This window comes from Hydra vulgaris, chromosome 12 (genome assembly GCF_038396675.1).
Source record: "Hydra vulgaris chromosome 12, alternate assembly HydraT2T_AEP".
NCBI classification, from domain to species: domain Eukaryota; kingdom Metazoa; phylum Cnidaria; class Hydrozoa; order Anthoathecata; family Hydridae; genus Hydra; species Hydra vulgaris.
Window position 1 is genome coordinate 75,366,108 of NC_088931.1, and position 15,604 is coordinate 75,381,711.

At 29.6% G+C, this 15,604-nt stretch overlaps 1 protein-coding gene across 3 annotated transcripts in view; it reads right to left on the reverse strand.

Annotated features, from left to right (window-relative positions):
* Positions 1-4,402: 4,402 nt before the first annotated feature.
* LOC100213342 (phospholipase D1) overlaps positions 4,403-15,604 on the reverse strand; it is a 65,082-nt gene continuing 53,880 nt past the window's right edge. The window contains exons 21-24 of one of the 3 annotated variants that reach the window (XM_065814460.1): positions 10,840-10,983; positions 10,667-10,714; positions 5,652-5,711; positions 4,404-4,690 (exon numbers count right to left, since the gene is read on the reverse strand). In XM_065814460.1, coding sequence (XP_065670532.1) covers positions 4,529-4,690; positions 5,652-5,711; positions 10,667-10,714; positions 10,840-10,983 — 414 coding nt within the window. In that variant the 3' untranslated portion in view covers positions 4,404-4,528. Of the gene's footprint in view, positions 4,691-5,651; positions 5,712-10,666; positions 10,715-10,839; positions 10,984-15,604 lie in introns of those variants that run through there. The other 2 variants (XM_065814461.1, XM_065814462.1) reach the window with 2 other exon arrangements.

Sequence of the window (15,604 nt, forward strand, 5' to 3'; positions counted from 1 at the left end):
TTTTAAGTTTACTTTTAAAGATCGGATAAGTATTGAATATATCAAAATTAGGTATGACAATTTTATTCCAAAGATATGGTGCTCGAAATGTATTGCAAAATTTATTAAATTTTGTTCTGCAAATTGGTTCATATACAAAATTTTTACTTCTAAGTAAATATTTATTAACTGGGTTTAGAGAAAAAAGGTCTTGAATGATAGGTAAAGTTAAATCGTTTTTCCACATGTAAATAAAGTGTGATTATATGCGATATATATTATCATGCAACCTTTATCATTTACAACCATATGTCTATAATTATAGGAGACGATATAAGCGCATACAAACAGAAGAAAATTGTTCATTCACTTGTAGAAACAATGACTAATTAAAAAATTACGTACAACAAGAAACGATTAAAAGGTTTAAATGCTCAATTCTTTAAATACAAAATACAACAAAAAAATAAAAATCACAATTTTTAAAACGTTTAAAAGCATTAAGTCAATAGTATTGAATTTCAGTTTATTTCTGTTGTTTTTGTTGGTGTATTTTGTCAAAACTATTGACAAAATACAACGTGGTTGCAAAACTTTTTAATAAAAACAAACGTGAAAATAATTTTCATTGCTTCCAGCGGCTGAAGGCAAAAAATTCGCCTCCAATTTGGCGGCCTCTAAACCATTTTGCCTACAAATTTTTTTCTGGAGGCCGGCACAAAAATTTTTAATTATTGCGTAATATATTTTAAAGAATTTAAAGAATTTTTCAAAAAATTGCTTTTGAGTTGGACTCGGAGTTGAAGTCGGAGTAGGAGTCGTACTCTGAAAATTTCAACGATTGGAGCCGAAGTTGATACTTCTTTTTACGACTCCACACCTCTGACTGAAACTATGATATATCTAGTAAAACTATAGTATATCTACTGAATCTATAATAATTCTACTGAAACTATAGTATGTCTATTGAAACTATAGTATATCTACTGAAACTATTTACAGTAGCCAACTTTATAACGAAAATATTTGAATAAAATACAACGTGGTTGCAACGTGTTGACTTTATCTATGTGCTTTAAATATTGAACTTTGTAAATAATTTTTATTAAACCTTTTGTACTATTAGGTTAAATTATTAAAATCGATACATTTCCTAAATATGAACACATAGTCATATTGTATATTTGTATATGTAGTAAAAAGTTATTTAATTTATATAAATTTATATTGCATAGTTATAATTCTTTCTTAAAATACATAAGATATGCAATAACTCTAACTCGTTGTTTTGGCTGAGGACATTTTTTAAAAATTATAACTATTTTCATTGATATTTTTTATTATTGCTTTATTTAAAAATTTATTATTGAAATTGATGGCACGATGTATGCAGAAAGAGGGATGCTCTCACATGATAGCTAAATGTGAGATAAGTTAAAATTATTTTGTCTAGTTAGCTAACGGGCTCGCAAGACCGAGGTAGCAATTGACCGTGCGAAACTTTACAAAAACACTTAATTTCTAAGAGAACTATTTTCAAACATAAATAAAAACATTTTATGATAAATAATATGAAACGTATAACATAGTATTATGGAGTGCATTACTTTATTTATTTTAGCCGTGTAGAAAAAACTGATTGTACTTGGTAATAATGATTGCAGGCACGATAAATTATTGCAACAAATTAAAATAAATGTGTTGAAAATTGAATGGTGTTGTAATCAAATACAGAGCCGATCAAATTATTTAACTAATATATATAAAAAATTAAATTAGTTAGGTAACAACATATTGCAACATAAATAAGTTAGCTTTTGCCCGTGGGCCGATAAAAGTTGGTTGGTCCTATCTAAAAACCAACGATGGTATATATTCTTAACTAGATATAATTAAAAGTATTTAAAAAATAGATAAATTTAGAAAATCCTGTTTTTAGTTATATATTTTTTTTCTTAGAGTGATTATATTTCAGCTTTTTTATAGTTTTTAAAATTTTTTTATATCTATCTACATATACTTATCCTTTATAAAACTGAATATATTTTCATAAGCATCCTTACTATCGCAACTCTCATAAAGCCTATTTAGAGTCAGGTTTTAAAGCTTTGACAACTTGATTTTGATTCTAAAAGCTTTAAATTATTAAACCTAAATAAAAAAAAAAGATAAAATTGAGAGTCATATTTTTAAGTTTCTTGTGTTAACTTTTTTTTTTTAAATTATGCATAGTTTTTTTTAATTATGCATAGTTTTTTTTTAATTACAAATAGTAATGAAATATTTTAGCAAAACGTGTATCTACCAAATTCAAGAATTAGATAGCTCTGTAGTTCTTTTTTAATAGTAAATGTTAAAATTTATTTTTACTTTTTTTTTGTGAGAGGTCTAATATTTTCTACGTATTTAATCTTTCCTTATATACATTCACATCAAAAAATCATAGTTGTTAAATTTTTTGGCATTAAAATCGTAATCAATCCAAATTTATTCATTCGAAATTTTTTTGCTACATTCAATTGTGTTATTTTGCACATATCATTTATTTATTAAATTATAACTGCATGTTTTACAGTAAAAGTCAAATATATAAAAATACCAGTGCAAATATATACAAAAGTCTATGCAAACAATTGATAATAATATTTAATTTGTGTTTTCAATAAAGTAGAAAACATAATTCCTTATCCAAAACTGGTAGTAGCTTGTCAATATTAGGAAGGCAAGATAAATACAATTGCAACACCTAAACGGTTGGACTTAACAAAAATTAACGACGTTTATTCTTTACCCGTCACATAAATTAGTTGTAAACAATATAGTTTACGTTATTCAATCTCGTCAAATAATTGTATATACAGTGGGTGGCCAACTTTTTAATTATACGAGTGTTAATTTTCATGCTAAACTTTACAAGCAATTTTACATACTCTTTTACATCCATGGATATAAAGAGTTTCAGTAATGCTTTTTATTAAGGAATAATAAAATAAATGTAAAGAGTTGCATTCATTGATGCAACTCCTTACATCTACTTTTAATCCTTAATCATTATATTAGACATCATTAAGTGCCTTTTTGAGACTTATTTTATGGGTTAAAGTTCTATGCATAATTTTCGTTTTAAAGTAAAAAAGTAAATTCAAAGAGTTGCATTCATTGATGCAACTATTTATATCTACTTTTAGCTTTATGGTATGGGACAGAGCCATGGATAAAATGCATTTGGGAGGACCAGGAAACTAATCATGAAACTGAGAAGTTTATTAGCTTATACTTTTTATATTGATCCTGGCCCAATGTCATGTAAAATCAATGATAAAAAGAATCGTCTCATCAATTGGAATGGACGTATATAAATTGAATATCAAACGAAACTTGGATTTTATTGGCATTTATTTTCCATTACCTAGCTTCATTAACAAAACGAGTCGAGTTAATAGGCCTACTTTGGTTTTTATTTAAGTTGGTTGCATAAGTTTAACAAGATACTCTGGTGCAACAGGACGCATTGAGTAATTTTTGTCGGGTTTGCGAGTCTTAATCAATTTTAAAGTATTTAGTTGTGTGTAACTTACCCTCTTTTCTTAATTAGTGAATGTGTTAACTGTACACTGACTAAAAATCAAAAATAACAAGTTAGTTTTTTAACGATGTAATAATATTACTAGCTTTATATATAAATATTACTTTTCGTATAAAGTATATATCCATAAAATATATATAAAAAATAATGACTTTAAATAATGACTTCAAACACAATTTCCAAATAATTCAAAAATAATTTCCTCGTCCATTTCAAGAAAGGTAAAAAAACGACTTGGATAAATTCCCTAAGAAATCTATTTAAAAAATAGATAGCCTATTTTAATTTAAAATCAACCGTTTATTTTAAATAAAAAAAGTTATTAAAGTCATAAGAATAGAATTAATTTTTGTAATAAAAGAATTTGTTTATTTTAATAAATTATTAAAAATAAATAAAATCAAAGTTAAAATTATAACTAACAAATAAATATATTATTTTTGCATCATAAAATATTCTTTTTGAAACACAAGTTTTTGAAAAAAAACATCTCAAAAAATATATACAACACAATCCCTAAAACAATTCATACAAATTCTAACGTTATAAAATAATTTATAAAATATTTAAAATACTAGAAATTACAATTAAAAGTCTTTTTTGCCTTAAAGGCTATCATTGCGATCATGAAAAAACATAGGTTTGAAGGCTGTGATCATAGAAAAATATAGATATAAAAGATAACATTGTAATCAAGTGACAATGGTTTAAAAACAACAACTTGATAAGTCAAAGGTTTAAAAACAACAACTTGATAAGTCAAAAGTTTAAAAAAAAACGACTTGATAAGTCAAAAGTTTAACAACAACGACTTGATAAGTCAAAGGTTTAAAAACAACGACTTGATAAGTCAAGAAGAAAAAAAAAATTAAAAAAAATAAATAAAAAAGAACAACAAAAATAAACTGAGGTGAAAGTGGCTCCTTAAAACATAACTATTGTTTTGTAAAAGTATACTTTAATTCAAGTGAATACTTTAGCAGGTACTAATGCCTCATTTGTTCCTGTTGCAGGTGTTAAGTTTTGATTACATAGAAAATTAAGCGGCTTGATTACAAGAAATCCAAGTATATCTTTTAACAATAATTCAGCTTGTTCACTATCGATTTCACACATAGAGTTTTTCTAAAAAAGTAAAGATAAAAAAGTTTTATGTATACCCAACACAAATACAATTATAAAAACAGAAACTAGTTATAAAATACAAAACTGCTTTTAAAAAGGTGTTCTAGCTCAAAGCCTAAAATAAATGAGAAGTAGCAAATGAGAAATGAATTAAATTTTTTTATTACTTATCGATCTAAGTAGTGATCCAAAAAAAAGCTGAATCTAACTGGATTGCTGATATGAATAAAACTATAACATGCTTTATTGATCATTACAGATCAAGTAAGAGCCAAGACAATTCAAACTTTTAGTTGTTTTAAATTTTCCACTTTTTAGACTTGTTGCTTTTGTAAAAACAATTAAATCATACTTTATATATTATTAACTTTTCATCTGAAAATTTTCTTTTGATTCTTTGATCAATAAGAATTCTTATTTATTAATATTTTGTTATTTGTACTGAGGAAAAACCAATTCTGCTTTGCTCCGCAAGCGGAATCCGTTTGCAAGGAACACACAGTAAAACTGAATTTGCATTTTCGTCAAGTATGAAGCACTGTTTATCTCAATTTTCGTCAAGTATGAAGCACTGTTTATCTCAATTTTCGTCAAGTATGAAGCATTGTTTATCTCAATTTTCGTCAAGTATGAAGCATTGTTTATCTCAATTTTCGTCAAGTATGAAGCACTGTTTATCTCAAGCTTTAAAGACTGTTGATTTTAGCGGCTTTATCAGTTAAACGGAATTATGAAAAAAACTCTTGATTCTACAATTTGAACTTTTTATGCTACAATTTAGTGAGTACAAAATAAATTATTTTCTTGAAGTTTTTAAAATTTTAAAAGAAAATTTTAAAAGATGGCAATTATTCAAATTCTTTAAGTTTTGAAAGCAAGCCATATTAAGGGAGTAAATTAAAAATAATTGCAAACACTCAGTTATTAAAAACAGTGAACTAAAAAAGTTTTTTGTATTTACCTTATATTCATCAAGCTTGGCAAATGATTCAACTTTATTTGACGGAAAACATTTGAATACCTAAATTTAATAATTTTTATTTTTTATTATTTTATTTTAAAATAAAACAATTAACAACATTGCACACACAAAAAATCCCGACCATTTTTGACCATTTTTTACTCTGCTAGATGAGTAATGCAGTCATTTTTAAAACAGCTATGAAAGAAATGGTGTTGTAATCAAATAGAGAGAGCCTAGCAAATCACTTAACTAATATATAAAAAATTAAATAAGTTAGGTAACCACATGTTACATAAAAAAGTTGGCTTTTGTCTGTGGGCGCTACAGACAAAAGCTGAATGGGTCCCATATGGAAACTAACTATTGTATATAGACTTAGTTAAATATATATTCTAACATATATATAATATAAATTAATATAGAAAATCTTGTTTTTAGTTATATATTTCTTTTGTAGAGTGATCATATTTCTTTTATTTTTAAATTTTTTTATATTTATTTATAAATACTTATAATTATTCTTTATAATTCATTTTTATATTTAAAAATGGTTAATGACTTAATGATTTAAAAGAGAAAACTTGATTATGAAAGAAACCCTGTATTACATACATTAATGCGCATATGTGTGTGTTTATATATATATATATATATATATATATATATATATATATATATATATATATATATATATATATATATATATATATATATATATATATATTTATATATATATATATATATATATATATATATATATATATATATATATATATAGAACCCTTAGATGTTGTCCGAAAGTTTTTTCGATATTTTGTTGACAAAAAGTAAAAATGAAAATGCAAGACCGGAATTTTTTTTTTTTAATAATGATAGACTGCCTGCCCCAACCAAACCCTCAGTCGATGTAGCAGCACTCCCTTGCGGGTCAGGCTATTTGTCAGTCGATGTAGCAGCACTCCCTTGCGAGTCAGGCTATTTGTCAGTCGATGTAGCAGCACTCCCTTGCGAGTCAGGCTATTTGTCAGTCGATGTAGCAGCACTCCCTTGCGAGTCAGGCTATAAGATAGTCGATGTAGCAACACTCCGCGCATGATTTACAGTAAAAAAAATAAAAATAAAAACATTTTATTAAAAAAAATAAAAATAAAAACATTTTATTAAAAAAAATAAAAATAAAAACATTTTATTAAAAAAAATAAAAATAAAAACATTGTTTATATTGTTAAAAACATTCAAAATGTTATAAAAACATTCAGAATGTTTTTAAAAACATTCTGGTCAATTAAATTTGCGTTTTTGTGGTTTTTTTAAAAAACGATTAATTTGTAATTAAATTAATGGTTTTTACTTTCGTCCAACACGGAAATGTTGGACGAAAGTCAAAAGTAATTAAAAGTGACGTATGTGTTGGCGTAAGAATCACTTTTTTCCTTCCGCTCTTCCTAAAGCCAACAAACTATAGAACTATATATATATTTATATATATATATATATATATATATATATATATATATTTATATATATATATATATATATATATATATATATATATATATATATATATATATATATATATATATATATATATTTTCCCCTGTTTATTTTGAAGGATATATTACTTTCACAACTGAATCCTTGTTTCCAAAACATATAGTTACTACAGTAATCCATTTATCTAAACATATAGCTACTATATATTATAAATGTTATAAAACCACTGTAGTGAGCAACTTTCAATATTAAAAAAGATTCAAAAACTGGATACTGCAAAGTAAATTTAATCTAAATATTAAAATAAAAAATATTCCCTGAGTTTTCCCTGATATTAAAGATTTTCAAGAAAAATTCCCTGACTTTTCCAGGTATTCCCTGATTTTCTAAATTTTAAAAACTTTTCCCTGGTTTTCCATGAGTGCCATGAACCCTGTATATATATGTATATACGAATCATAAAAATGACCAGTAAACAGCTGCAGGATGTGATGGAACAATGCGCCAAGGAATTTTTTGCAAGCTGTATTTGGAAACACCGCGTCCAGGCTGGCATCACTGCCAGTCAACCAGCAAAAAACCATTACCTAATAAGAAGCATAAGGCTCACTGTTTATAGTGGAAAGTCTACCACAAGGGTTGGAGTGAAGAAGACTGGAAAAAGGTAACAAGTAATTTAATGGAATAAAAGTCTTCAAGTTATAATTTTTTGCTTATAAAGTTTAAATCATAACATTTAAAATGAATATATGTAGTTATATATGTTGTTATATCTTTCAGGATAATATTAGAACATATATAAATCCCACAAGTCCATGATAACAAGTGCCAAAATGTTCAACAATGTTCTGGTAAGGAATACTTTCCTGACGCCAAGGTAAAAACTGTGAAGCTGTATATAGTGGAGGGCACAATGAGATAACAAAAGTATATCAAGGTGTAGGAAAAAAGAACTGCTACCCGAGCTGATAATTTGCTTTCTGACAGGTGAAGAACTATTTCAACAAGACAGTGCATTTTGTCACACAGCTTGTTCTGCCAAGCAGTATCTGGAGTACAAAATTATTACAGTGTTGGATTGACCAGCTTCATCACCTGACATAAACCCAATTGAAAATATGTGGATGATTGTTAATCACAGAATTATATCCAAAAAGCCAACAACAAGAGCGGCATTGAACAATGGACAATCTGACATTTAGGTACATAACCCAGAGATATAGGAAATGTGTCAAAGATTGATTTCTGGAATGCCCAAGAGGGTTGAAGAAAAAGAGGGTTCTACTAAGTACTGACAATGGTTTATTTCTAATATTTTAAATAAAACAGTGATTTGTTCGTAATATTTTAAACAAAACTGTAAGCTTTCATGAATTTATCACATTGATTCTAATAATTTTCACACCACTGTGTGTGTGTGTGTGTGTGTGTGTGTGTGTGTGTGTGTGTGTGTGTGTGTGTGTGTGTGTGTGTGTGTGTGTGTGTATATATATATATACACACACACATATATATATCAGGGTGTTAGCCAGCTCAATGCCACTGGCTAACACCAAAAAAAATTACACATCATTATACATTCATTGATCTCTCACATATATATATTTATTGATTATTCAGAAATTATAAGGATTTTAATCTGCAAGTATATGAATTTCCATATATGGTTAACAGGGCATGGCCCCCACTTTTTTGTAGCAGAATATTGCGATTGATTATTTACTACCTTCCAGACTAGCTGGATCTTTGAAACTGTCATTTCTGCAGTGCCAATGAACGTGCATGTTAAAATTGTTACGAGGGCCTAAGACATCAGGGAGAGGAGGGGCCTGGGGCATGTGCCTCACTTTTTTGTATTGGAATCTTGTGATAGATTTTTCACTACCTTCCAAACAAACTGGAGCTTTGAAACTTTCAGCATTTGTGTAGTCCTAATGAATGTTTTAAAATTGTTTCCAGGGCAGACAACCAGAGGGTCCATGGCACTAGGGCCATGCCCCACTTATTTTCTCAAATAAAATTTTTTTTTTTTTGCATTTTTAATAAAGTAAGTATAACTTTAAAAGATTGTTTTCAAAATTTTTTTTGGACTGTACTTATTTGTTCCATTTCATTTAATTATTTACAAAGTAAAATACAAAAAAAAAAGTGTGAAGATTGTGTTAAGATTTGCTTAAGTGTGTCAAACGTCAAAGTATACATATGCCCAGTTGTTGTTACAGGTGCATCAATGATACAAATTATGAACCCAACACTCGTCTGCTCTAGACGGCCTGAAAAGTTTGTTAAAAAGACCGTGCAGGTCCATAAATGTTACCACAACATCTTGCTCAATATTGTCAATTTCATTTATCATACCAATCCATTGAAATGTATCATATTTACACAGAATAAAATCACCAAATTTTATTTTATTGATGTTAATTTGCTGATTAGGTTAAATACTTTGAATACCAGAAAAAGAAAACAAGTCAGAGTGGACATGTTTTGCTACAAGTCATGGTAAGTCGCCATGTGATAGTATTGGTGGCACTGTAAAATGATTAACTGCAAAAGCAAGTCTACAAAATCTGAGTTGGTATATATATATATAAAAAAAGAAAAAGTTGGAATTAAAATTAAAAAAAAATTAAAGTTAAAATTTAAAAAAATAGTTAAAAATTAAAAAAAAAAAAATTAAAAACTAAATTTCTTTATATAGACTGACAACCTAACCATTTAAAAATAACTTTAGACTAGTAACAGTATAAAACAATAATTTTCAATAAATACAACTTTTTTACAATGTTTATATACAAAGAATCAGTCAACTCGTTTTATGAAGTTTGATTTCCTGTTATATTAAGTAAAAATACAACTAAACATTTGCAAATACAAAGAACAATTTCTTGCTTCTGACAACATCTCTTATAAAACATAAAGACTGTAGCATAAAGAATTTAAAGAAATACTTGGATTAAATAAAAAAAGGTACACGCCATTAATCACAGATTTTAAAAATTTAGAAGACAAAATGTTTAATTATTCTTTAACTACATTGATATCTTTTTGTTGGACCTTTTGTCGGATCTTTTGTGGGACCTTTTATAAATAATACCAATAGAAGACTACAGAGTAATCACAAAGAGTTTACTTCTAATTTGTTGGAAGTTTCTGCACTTATAGGTTATATAACAAAATATTTACTTCTGAATTGCTGGAAGTTTCTGCATGCAGTTATGAAGTGACAGCTTTTATCATTTATCTTTATATATATATACATATATACATATATATATATATATATATATATATATATATATATATATATATATATATATATATATATATATATATATATATATATATATATATATATAAAACTGAGATATTTAAAAAGAAAAAACAAATTATAATATGCATGTTTAGTGTATGTGTGTAGGTAAAGGAGGGGAAAACATTATAATACAATACAAAAAAATAAGAGGGTAAAATATAATAAATATAACAAACTTATAAAAAATAATTAAATAAAAAACCTTTTCATAAATTTCACTATTGTTGACAGCTCTCTGTTTCCATGTTTTCTAAATATTATAAATATATAATATTATAAATATTAAATTTTTATTATTATACAACTTTTATCAAAAATTTATTTAACAAACTTCAAATACTATATTCCTAATGTAAGTGAAATTATAAAAATTACATTGTAAAAATGGTCACTTATGGGATCTAAAACATTTCCAACAGGTTGATTAAGTAAACCAAGGTGTTCTTGAAACAATTTTTTGCGCAAGCTGGAAGCAAATTGACCAACTTTGACCTTAAAGCCATTCATGATGCCATCAACCTAAATGAAAATGAATAAGAATGAAATGTACCAATATTAGGACTAATTTTTTTATATTAGGATATCCTTGAATCTGTTAACAGGTTGATACTAGAATGGACACCTGGTTAAAAAATTGCCTTATATCTTCCATGTTTTATTTTGAAACAAACAACTTACCCAGAAAAGCATATAAAATAGTTCTAACTTTTTTACCAAACATAGAAATTTACAATAAAAATTTCAGATGCCTGAATGGGAAAGGCTACATGTAAACTTTTTGCTTGAGCATTTTTTGTTTTCTACACTATACAGCAAGTTTTAAAAATTGTGGCAAAAACTTAAGATGTTTCTAAATATTTGTGGTCATTCATAATTACTATATACAACAGTTATGGCAAAAAGTCATCATACTTTAATTGCTTAGAACAGGAAGCCAATCTTGAATGCTATCTCTTTTTCGTGACTACTTATGGCTCGCTGTGGCTGATAAATTTTAAAAGATTGCCTTTCTTTATTGTGCTTCTCCATTCCCTTACTCCTGATTTCATTCTCTACCTCTATAAATCTTTTGATTGACCTTGTAAGGACTGATGTCATTACAATCTGAAATATGATTATCACATATCTGTATTTGTTTCTAAATAGAATTTTAGGTCCGACAAACATTTTCATATTTAAACACTGATATAGTAAAATTGGTATGTTTTTGCTAGTACGCCCTCATCTTGAATACATGTCTTTTTTAGAATCCATTTTTAGAAAAATATTCTTATTGAAAAAGAGTGCAACATAGAGCAACAAGACTAATTCCAGGATGCTCAGAGCTACTTTAAAAGAAAAGAATAAAAAGATTAACTAAAAAATATTAACTAAAAAAAGAAATAGAAGAGCTTTATCCATGAAAAGAGAAAGAAATTATCTTTTTTAAATGTGTTAATAATTTATCAGCTTAATATCATTAAATTAATATCAGCTTAAAATGGTATCTTACTTTTGTTAACTAACAGGACAAGCTGGAAGTGTTCGTGAATATATCCACAATCAAAGATACATTTCTCAAAACAGCAGACACTTGCTGTTTTGAGAAATGTATCAATTAGAAGAAACTGTTTTACTAATTGCATATCCCAATTTAGAACAAATTGCCACTCTATGTTAAACATATCAAACCAGTGTTAAATTAGATATTAAACTTATCAAATCAGTGTTAAATCAGATGTTAAACTTATCAAATCATTGTTAAATCAGATGTTAAACTTATCAAATAAAAAAAAAAATTATTAAAAAAAAAGTGTTGATTTTTTAAAAAAACTTGATGATTTTTAATATGATTTTTAATATTTTAAACTGTAGTTATTAAACTTGTTGCTAAAGTGATTTACTACTCAAAGCAAATCTACTTGCAAACCCGGCCCCAGCAAATTTATAGGATTTAGCAGGGGTTGATAGCTGGGGCTAGAAAATATTTATAATACTTAATATATTATAATTTTATGCTTACATTTACTATTTACAGGCATACATTTTATATATTTTTAAACTCTAATTTACTTCCAACAAGATTGCAAACAACCACTATTAAGTTATGAGTCACTTTAAAATAGAGAATACAATAAAAGGATGCAACTTTTGAATAAAAAGCCAAGCAAGAATGATTTTTCATTTATCGTTATAGAGATGATAGCTTATTTGAGCATTGACCATTAGGGTGGTCCTTAAAAATGAAAAGTTGAAATGTTGTGCTCCCACCCCCTAGAATTGTTCGTTTATATGATAAGATGTTTGTGTAAAAATATTTATACATTTGGTTGATGTTTAGAGGTCGCCCAAGCATGTTCTATAAATGTTATTTTGGCTTATTTAAAAAAAAAATTAGTTTATGAAACTTGTTCATGAAACATTGAAACTAATCAACACTTTCACCTTGTGGTCGATTCAGGTGTTTAGTAATATCAACCATCAACTAATTAAGTAATAAGTATTCTTTGATGCATGTTGGTTGACGTCATTTAGCATAAAAGTCATTTTTCAAAATATTAATGCGTGTTTTGTGAGATAATTACCAGTTAATGGAATAGAAACGTCTCACTATCTGCAATTCAACTCAGTAAATACAATACAAGGAGTCAAAGGAATCTTCAAACCAGGAATAGTGAGTATAAATTTATCGTTTCATTTTGTTTTTTGCTCCTTGACCAGTTGAAATTGTATTGCGTCATTCGTTGTATTTGTAGGCAGCGCAAAAAATCAATTGCTGTAATTTTTTTTATGCATTGAAAGCAATTTACTACTTATTAATTTTGCATCACTTAACACTTTCTACAATTAATATGAATTTCATGAGCGATTGACCATTTTATCATTTTAAGAAATAGCCTATGGGCCTAACGCATGTCCCATCGCACTGTGTGAACTTTATTTGTTCTTTATTTCACTTTGTAGGCGAAACATGACAACACATAGTAAGTCGGCACTATATCTCCTGGGTGAACCAACTACTGCAGTTTCCAGCATCCGCCTTGCATCAAATGGTGAAGCACTAGGGCTTTTCTGTCATCATCATCTCAATCTTAGACTCACAACACGCCAAGCATCATCGTATGTGATTGAAGAGGTGACAAAAGTCTGGAACATTGCTCGTATTCCAACTTGCCGGAAGGATCATGCCATTGCCAAGTTGGAGCTACTGTATAAGGAATGGTCAACTCTGAAAAAGCACAAAACACGCCAGTCGGAGTCGCATACATAAAATGAAACCCAATTTTGTGGCAAAATGAACGATCTCCTTGATATCGCTCACGCTAACGTTGTCACGAAGATAAAAATCCAGGAAGATCTCGAGTTTCTTGCCGCACAGCGGGAACCTGGTCGACGAGGTTATATGGGCTCAATCGACACAGCACTGGTAGCCAAGGAAGAACGGAAGGCAAAGCGTACTGAGCTGGAAAATGCTAGAAGAAAACGAGCGAAGGACCAATGGGCTCAGGCTTCAGCCAGTGCAGTGTTGGATGAAAAAGACTACATCAGTGAAGAAGAGCGCATCGATGATGATGGTGAATTCAGTGCGCATAAGTTCTGTACTCCACCAAAAAAAAAAATAAGAGCAACGAAAAAAGTAATAACACCTCAGTTAGCTGCTGCATTAGATCGCACCAAAATGAGCGACAGGAAAGCCACTTTCGTCATTGCTGAAACTGCTCAAAGTTTGGGATATGACATCAGCGACCTCAGTATAAACCGTAGCACTATAAAGCGTGGACGTGAGAGATATCGGTCGGAAATTGCAGCAGCTTTGAAGAACAATTTGTCAAGTGATGTACCGTTGACAGTACATTGGGATGGCAAGTTAATGCAGGATCTTTGTGGCAAAGATCATGTTGACCGCCTTCCAATAATAGTTACAGGTTTTGGTGTCTGTCAGTTGTTGAAGGTAAGCAAGATGGTTGGTGGAACAGGAAAAAATCAGGCGTCAGCGGTAGTCCAAGCACTTCAAGAGTGGAGAGTCCAAGATCGTGTTATTGGAATGTGTTTCGACACAACCAGCTCAAATACTGGAATTCACATTGGGGCCTGTGTTGAAATTGAGCGAGCACTTGGCAAGGATTTGCTGTACTTGGCATGTCGCCATCATATAATGGAGCTGTTGGCCGGAGCTGCATTTACAGCAAGCCTTACCCCCTCGTCTGCCCCAGAGGTTCTGCTTTTTAAAAGATTTCAGCAGAAATGGTCCGTTTTGGATCAGACAAAGTATGAGACAGGCTCAGAGTTGGGTGAAATTCCGTACGCAGTGAAGCAGGAAACACTGGAATTTGCTCATAGCCAGTTGCTCCGTGAGTCAGTGCGAGAGGACTATCGTGAACTCCTCCAGCTGTCCATCATCTTCCTCGGAGGTTCTTCCGATCCTGCACGTGGAATCAACTTCATGGCACCAGGTGCCATGCATCACGCTAGATGGATGTCGAAAGTTATATACTCACTCAAAGTCTGGATGTTCCGGTCACAATTTAAGCTCACAGCATTTGAAGAGAAAGGCCTCCGTAAGATGTGCGTCTTCACAGTCATCATATATCTGAAAGCCTGGTTCACTGCACCACTGGCTGCCAGCGCTCCTCGTAATGACCTTCAACTGCTTCAGAATCTCTACAGCTACAGGCAGTTTGACGAAAAAATTGCCATAGCTACTTGCAAGAAGCTTGAACATCACTTGTGGTATCTGTCGGAATATTTAGTGGGCCTTGCCTTTTTCGATCCAAACGTTTCATCCGAGACAAAACGAAACATGGTGGATGCACTACAGTCCAAACAATCTGTTCAACCTGGTCCAAAATGAATCATTCTAAAAGCCAGCGAGTCATCGCAACACAACTTAGAGGACTTCGTAACTTCAAACACTCGTGATCTTCTCAGCAGTCTCCACATTAGTTCTGATTTCTTGTGCGCGGACCCCGAAACATGGGAAGGCAGAGATGATTACAAGCAAAGCACAACAATTGTGAACAAACTTCTGGTCACAAATGACAATGCTGAACGGGGTGTAGCCCTTGTGCAGGAGTTAAATAAACTCATAACCCATGATGAGGACCAGTTCCAATTCCTTCTGCAAGTTGTGGCCGATCACCGACGTCGCTACCCGGATTGC